This window comes from Stegostoma tigrinum, chromosome 8 (genome assembly GCF_030684315.1).
Source record: "Stegostoma tigrinum isolate sSteTig4 chromosome 8, sSteTig4.hap1, whole genome shotgun sequence".
NCBI classification, from domain to species: domain Eukaryota; kingdom Metazoa; phylum Chordata; class Chondrichthyes; order Orectolobiformes; family Stegostomatidae; genus Stegostoma; species Stegostoma tigrinum.
Genome location: NC_081361.1, coordinates 42,211,138 through 42,219,078, shown reverse-complemented (window position 1 = coordinate 42,219,078; position 7,941 = coordinate 42,211,138). Strand labels below are relative to the sequence as shown.

At 40.1% G+C, this 7,941-nt stretch overlaps 1 protein-coding gene across 1 annotated transcript; it reads left to right on the top strand.

Annotated features, from left to right (window-relative positions):
• The first annotated feature begins 1,683 nt into the window (after positions 1 to 1,683).
• dmrt3a (doublesex and mab-3 related transcription factor 3a) lies at positions 1,684 to 6,621 on the top strand. Its single transcript, XM_048538752.2, has 2 exons — positions 1,684 to 2,307; positions 5,411 to 6,621. Exons 1-2 carry the CDS (start codon positions 1,917 to 1,919, stop codon positions 6,286 to 6,288), a joined length of 1,269 nt encoding a protein of 422 aa, XP_048394709.1. The 5' UTR covers positions 1,684 to 1,916; the 3' UTR covers positions 6,289 to 6,621.
• The last annotated feature ends 1,320 nt before the right edge of the window (positions 6,622 to 7,941 follow it).

The window sequence follows — 7,941 nt, the reverse complement described above, 5'->3', positions numbered from 1 at the left end:
ACATTTCAGGTTTTATATTTGAAGTCAAATTATCTGGATCCACATGAAGGATTAAACAGTCTGACCAATAAATTCGCCTTTACTAATGACCACTTACCATTTAATATCTGAATTCTGATTCTGGCCAGTTTTATCTACCTCTTTAACCTCAAGGAGATCCTGGGTTAGCCCAGCGTTTTCAACTAAAAAAAAACCGATGGATTAAAAGTAAGTCCTTTTCAGAGAGACTTAACCAATGATCTCCAGGTGAACAGAGAAATAAAACCTATTGAATTATGGTGATTTTTGAAGTAAATGATATCGTTGATCTCTCGGCGAAAGGCCACTTAAAATATCATATTGAAAAGTAGCAGGTGGTGAGGGAGAGTAGCAAAGGTTAACGAGCTAAAACGAAACCAAGTGACAAAACAACGATTGTATTCCAACACCACGGAGCTGTTACATTCCGAACGTAAACTTTATGTACCTTCAAATAATTACAACGAATGCGTTTATTCAAATTAAGAAACTAAGTGAAAAGACTCAAGTTCTGTGCACAACCAAAATTGAAAAGTGACAGTGAGTGACACTAAATTGAGCTTTTTAAAAAACCTGAAGAATGCAGGAGGAATGGAACGTGGAGTTCGCCAGTTTAGTCATTTCGGGGCAGAATGAGTTGCAGTAAGCAATGAACGAACCTTGATTTCAGCAGTGAGGATGAAGGGAGGGGGTGAGAGGCGCAGGAGGACAATGTCGCTGCTCAGTAGCAACCAAGGAGCAAAGACTGAAGTAACAGAAAAAAGACAAGCTGCTAAGCAGAGAGGGTTGAGGCAGATAGGGAATTGTGCGTCAGACATGCTATCCCCACCACCCCCGGCCACTGGCAGCCCTCCCTCCCCTAAAACCACCAACACCTTGTTTCCAACGTACAAGTGCTTAACGCACTTTATCAATAATGCTTTCAAGCCTCTTTCATATGCCCTCGAATAAAGTTTCATTTTGTTTGACTTCAATCAGACGATGGCTTAGTTCCCAGAGGAGCACTTTCTCACGGGTTTCAGGTGTGTTGTTTCCATGTATGTGAAATCATGCGGCATAAATTCTGCCACTTCGAATCAGCGTTGTTTCTTATGTATGAATTAAATGTTGCAGAAGGAAGTGACTGCATGCAGTGTCCAGTGCAGGGATTGTCCAGAGAATATGGATATAAGGTGAAGTATCGTGGCAGATAACCCGAAGAACACGTACGTGTCCAAGTTTAACCAATGCATTGATTAGCCCTCAGTTCCATCTCAAAATGAGATAACTAGCTCCTTCTTCCCTTCCACATTTTAAAGACAAAGTCCAGATATACAAAAACGTTGCGCAAAACTGATTTACTTTAGGGCCAAATGGAAATCGATATCCCATACCATTCTTAGTTTAGTTAAAAATGAAGTGAAAATTGACAATTCATAATATATATTTTGGAAGTGGGGTACATCCATTTTATAAGAATTGGGAAGTCTAATTGTGAAAGGGGATCTCTATGAAGTGATCCATTAGCTCTATTACCTCGCTTCCAGCTCCCTCGTTTATTTTTAATCCCTTTTGAATGGAGTGCGCCCCGCCCTATCTCGGCACCTATGTCACCTCCTCCAAACACTTGAAATCTTTTAGAATTGTTTGATTGTGGAGTTGCTTTCAACTCTTCTCAAAGAATGAAGGGGGAGAGGTTTGCGGAGGAAAAATGATTTTCAATCCTTTCACACAAGTCGTTTCACTTGATTGACTTGAAATAACTGCTTTATAAAACCGAGGCGCTGCAGCTGGGATACGCGCTCCCGCTCTTGAACTCAGATTTGCGTTTGCTCCCGTGCGATTTTCACCTTTGAGAAAGGAATTGAGGGGAGCATCGAACCTCTCGTTGTTAAAAACACAACTTTAGAGTGATTACCATGAATAGCTATGGTGCTCCATATCTGTACGTACCCACCGCGTCTTCCCGAGCACCAGCTCAGCGAACTCCCAAGTGCGCACGGTGCCGGAATCACGGGGTGTTGTCCTGGCTTAAGGGCCACAAACGCTACTGCCGCTTCAAAGACTGCACATGTGACAAGTGCATCCTCATCTTGGAAAGACAGAGAGTCATGGCCGCGCAGGTGGCTCTCAGGAGGCAACAAAGCAACGAGAATCCTTGCAATCTGGTTTTATCTGAGGATTACAGAGCAATGTATCCAGCCCCCGAGAGATTCGAGGGCTCGGCTCCTTCCGATAGCGTGTACTCAGCCGGCAGAAGCAGACCTGACGAAACGACACCTGCGGATTCCATGCTATCTCAGCGACCGGGTAGGAAATTCACACAGACCAGGGTTTTCTTCGCTCCGTGTACATGAGCGGCGTGAAATTATAGCACACACTGTTTCGCATAGGTATCCCCTCGGCTGTAATAAAGGCAGTGCAGGAATATTCTTGTATTGTTGCAGTCACTCGAAATTAGGCGTCAGGTTTATTTTTTTTAAACTTTAACACCTCACGTGAAATGCTGCGTCGCTTCACGACATTTGTAGTCCTCTGAATTTAAACAGGTATTGTCTTGTTGCATTTCTTGGCAAAATAGCTGAACCGTTGTCTCATTTAAGTATTTTTTCAAACACAGCCAAGCATTGATGGGGACATTATCGGGCCACAGAGATCTTACACTCAAGGAAAGATACTGTGAAACGCAGAGTGGACAAGGTGGTTTACAAAAGGCAGGACTTCACATAATTGACATTCATGCCTCTAGTTTGTTGTATCTATTCCAAAAACGGGACGTGAACTATTCTCGATGTTCCCAGTTTGCTGCAGCTATTTCAGCGGTCGGCAGGTTACTGCTTTCTGTGGAACTATTCCAGGAATGGTGGGAGACTGTGAAATGGGAATGACTTTGCTTCCCGGTAGGGATAAGGATTTCGCAAAATCTACAGCCGACCCATTCGATAGGAACATCGGGTGGGCTACATTTACACCAAACATCAAACAGATGTTTCCATACCACACAGTGCCCGGCTCCTCTTTAAGAGCGCGAATGTCGGAAAATGGCTATTTAGCTATTGAGAATTTAAACCAAACCGCGGGAACGGCGCATACCGAAATGCTGGCGTGTTTAACAAACGCTTTCTAAATATTTGCTTGCTGCCAAATACGTCATTTTTAAAAAAAGTGACCAATTATATTTAGAATTTAATAGCATCCCGTTATGCCTCTTCACCTTCATGTCCCATATGACGATGAGAATAACGGTGTTCAATCAATGAACGTTAGTTGTCACAAAATAGTTGAAAAGGATTTCTTGACGCCGCGAGCATGAATAACCAATGCCCAATAAGCGGCAGGAACAGACTTTGGTTTAGGGAACAAGGAGAAAGAGCAGCACAATATGCAGTGACTGCAACAATCTGGATGCTATTTTAACTGAACAATCATTGTTAAAGCAAGCCATTCTTGTTGTCCCCTTTTCTCTGAACACTGATTATTCTTACTACAAATTGGCTTCCTGCTTGTTTTTCCACGTTCAACAAATCAAAGAGCCGGCTAGTTCAAAGCTATAACACCCTCGTTATGATAATTGCGCACGGGGTGAAAAGGGGGATTGATTTGTTTGGATGCCCCCGCGTTTACCGTTTCAGCCCCAGGGACGTGATTAATCACTACAGAGCACAGGGATTAAGGGATCAAATTGCCTGGTAACAAGTGAAACAGAGAGACCTGCTGCTGGGATAATTTCGACCTATTTCAAAAAGAAATATAAAAATAACCGGCACATTTATAGGCCCGTATTATTCCAATTAAGTCATTCGTGACTACTTCAGGAACATTTGTGTTTAACGTGACATTTACATATCTGAAAAAAATATAAGAAATTGATCCCGATTGACATTTTACTATTAGTTCCTACGACAGCCTAACATTTCTGTATTTACCATTTTTAACACCACACTCAGAAAATGAATGTGTTACGTTTCGGAGTTGTTGGAGTTTTTGTATTTTGATTTAGTAGTTGAAGTTTTAATTAGGGATCATTTTACTGTAGTTCTCAAAGGTTGACGTGTGAAGTCCTTAAGAGGATAAAGGAAGATAAAACAGGTAACCTGTTTTAGCGTGCGCTAGCGATTTATTTATATTTTCACTCAATGTTCCGGTCCATTCTATTGTATATTTAAATGTCCGATATTTCATAATTCACAATATTAAACTTTGAAACAAATGAAAAGTAAATCCTAACCAGCATCTCTGGTTAACAATGGAAAAATAACTGACGAGACTAATTCGGGCAAACACAGAGTTGTTTCATTCCAAAATTTCAAACAAATAGCCGGATAATCTCTGATAGCTTCCCAGCTTCCTGGGCAGGTCTTTCGCCAGGATTTGCAGTTAGGCAATGTCTTATGGAAAACGCAAAGTAAATATGTTTTAGCGTCCTTAGACCGGCAGAAAAACCTTGTTTTTGGTTAAAACACTTGTTAGCAGCGTCATTTTTCCTTAACTAAACACCATCATGCATTTTTCACTTATCAACTTTTATCTATGTCGTAAATGTAATCTTACATTCCAACTTCAAAAGCTGCCGGTCAGCCTGCCTTTACGGCTGTACGTTGGAAACTGTCCCAGTCTAGATATTCTGTTTTCTTGTATGAACATTAAGTGTATTGGTAAACATCTCTAGATGATGTTCTTCAGTCAAGAAAATAATTTTTTTTGGTAGATTGGCGGAAAGGACATCAGTTGTATTTAAACGCAGAGAAAATGCAATAGTTAAATTTTGAGGATGGGGGCACATAGAGGAATTATGCACTGAACTGTGAAACTTTGGAAAAAAAAATACCGGTAATAAAATCAACAGACTTAGAATTTCAAATGTGCAAATCTTTTTTCAAAAAAGGACAACCTGATAATACTACGGAATCCCAGGTTTTGTACACAGCAATATTATGTTGCAATGGCACAAACCGTTTCAGAGCTGCTACACGTGTCGAAGACTGGATAATGTGTTTGTGTGGTGTAAAATTCTGCTGCCATGGCAATTAGTGTGTTATGTGCAATTTAGTACAAGAGAGAAAAATCGCGATACGGGATACATTGGAAACTTACATATTACATTGGGAAGTAAAAATAGTTCCGCAGGTATCTTAAAGTTGCTTCGTTATCCACAATTAATGCGTACAGCACTGCGTCGCACTGATTGACCTGGAACTTTGAAGCACGAATTTAAGGACGCACTTACCTCGCCATATATCTACACTCTTGTTCTGAGGGAATATAAAGGCTGTGAACGTAAATTTTTGAGTGGTCCAGCGCCCAAGTTAAAGTTAGTTCAGTGAAAGGTAGATTCCTGTATGTCACAATGCACAATAGCGTAAAACATGCATTCATCACATTGTAATTAACCATTACACCTATTTATTGTCAGATGAATATGAAGATGTCGAAGGAAAAGATGCTGGTAACAACCGGAAGAAGATTACAGAAAGTGAGGTGGAAGAGCCAGTTTCATCCACAGATACCCAAAACAGCGATTTATCATTGCCCCTCCCAGAATCAAACAATGACACGCAGCGGAGGAAGGAAAACGAGGAACACGTTAAAGTTGTCACCAGCTTTAACTTCAATGACATCAGGAAGTTTTTGAAGTCGGAAGACGTGCTGAAGGACATGGTTCCTTCAGGAAAGTCTAAAACGCCTCCTATTGAGGTTCTAACCAAGATATTTCCGAATCAGAAACAGTCCGTCCTGGAGCTGGTGCTGAAAGGTTGCAACGATGATTTGGTTTCAGCAATTGAAACCTTACTGTCCAGCACCACCAGGCGATCTGAAGGATTGAAGAATTACAACAAACCACAGACCTCCAAGGACATAGCTGACTACAACTCTGGTCACTGTCCTTTAACCTCACCAGCTTGGTCTCTGAGTTCTGCCTTCAGATCCCCGTCTGATGCCTTCCAGGTATCCCCAAACAGCCACAGTGTGGTAGCAAGTTTGCCCAATGTCACTCATACAATTACACAACCCAGTCATTACCCTGTGCCAACCCTTTTCAGACCAACTTTGTCTGGCTCTCATCCCTTTGTTTCCAGTGAATTTGCTCTGTGGAGCACAATGACCTTTCAGCACCCTAGCCTGAGGCAACAGTTTACTTCCTTGGCTCACTCCACTAGTGCCCTGTTGGGAAGTGCCACAATGGTCCTACCTGCTCAAAATGAGACTTCCCAAAAACCATCTGTCTGTGATGGGAAACTGGCAGAAAAATCTTTGAAATATCTTGAAGAAAGACAAGAAGGCAAGAAGTAGCAATTTGGATTTCAAATTCTTTAGCCCTGCTTCATTAAACTTTGAGAATCTGAGTTGGCATGTAAAACAAAATGTTGCGCTGAAGAATAAATACTGACAAAGGAAATCCTGAAATGGATTTTGTAAAATAGATGTCCGTCTTAAGTACCTGTAACAACTTCTTGTTGTAATAGCCAATGTGAGAAATGTTCATTTTATTTACAATTTGATCTCATTAAAAACAAGCTAGATTATGTAGAGTCAAAAATGGTTCTTGAGCATAATTATCATGTCATTTTCACTATAATTTGTTTGAAATTAAGTAAATGGAAAATAATGCACCTTTTTAGCAAATCAACAATTTGGTATATTGGACACATTTCATTCATTGGCTTTGAAACAATGCTAAAATATACCAGCATTTAATAGCAATTATTGTATGTGTGCCATAAAAATATCTAAGCTTTAAAACCTTTTAAATTGTTTTATTTAAAATTTACTGATCTCACAAATACAATTGTATCACTTGATATCAAATGTGTAAAAATAAGACAGACTGAGCTGCTAAAAATTTAATTTCATGTCCTCGAATGCAGTCTAATTTCATGTTACCCCATTGCATTCCATTTTTAAACATTTGAAATCATGTGCCAAATCACAGTTGCATATTTTACACTATTTCTCCATCCTGATTATGTGCTGCAGTTGACTGTCCACATCAGAGTGTTTTTCCCTGAAATTATTTTAGTCCCTTCATATATTATTAACATAAATACACCTTTCAAAATTATCTTTTGATGACAAACTTGAGCAAGAACAATGATGTTATAATTTATGTTTTTCATTCAAAGAACACTGCATTGCACAGTTTGTTATATTCTATAGTTTAATCATTTAAACTTTCATCCATTAACTAGGTAAGTTATTATAGTGACTTGGCTTCATTGGCCTGCTAACAGATTCCCTTACCAGACAGAAAAAGGCCAGAAAAAGACTTTCAGTTTGATGTGATTACAGTTTTCTTTGCTCCCACAGTTAGTCGGCACTACTTTTAATGTTTTGTCTCCTAAATCAACTTTTTAGAAATTGTTTCCAAACTGACTGAAAACTAAAATAAAGATATGAACCACAGCTCTGGGAGAATCAAATGAGTTGGAGACACAGGAGAAAAGGTAAGTTTAGGTTTGTCTTATTTTGGAAAAAAATGTTCTTCTCATACTAATTTTCCTCAGCTGCGAAGAAGTAGACTCTTTGCTGAGGCAGGTCTCCTCAGGATCTCATCTAATATGTTACTTTTACTTGTGAGCTATCGCACGAAAACTGTTTTTTGTCTCCATCCAACATCCACACACTGCACTTCCAGCAGGGGTAGCTAAGAATAAGCAAGGGTGGGAGTTCATGGCTGGCTGGCAAAAGGCAGGGACTGGATAAAGGGGTCTTTTTCAGGATGGCAGGTAGTGACTAGTGGAGTTCTGCAGGGGTTAGTGTTAGGACCACAACACTGGGATGTAGGAATCAAGAGCATTCTTGATCAGTTTGCAAATGACACAAAGATAGCTGGAGCGACAGGTAGTGTTGAGGAAGTGGGAGTTTGAAAAGACAGGCTAGGAAAGTGGGCAGATGGAATATAATGTGGCAAAGTGTGAAGTTATGCAGTTTGGTACGATAAACAGA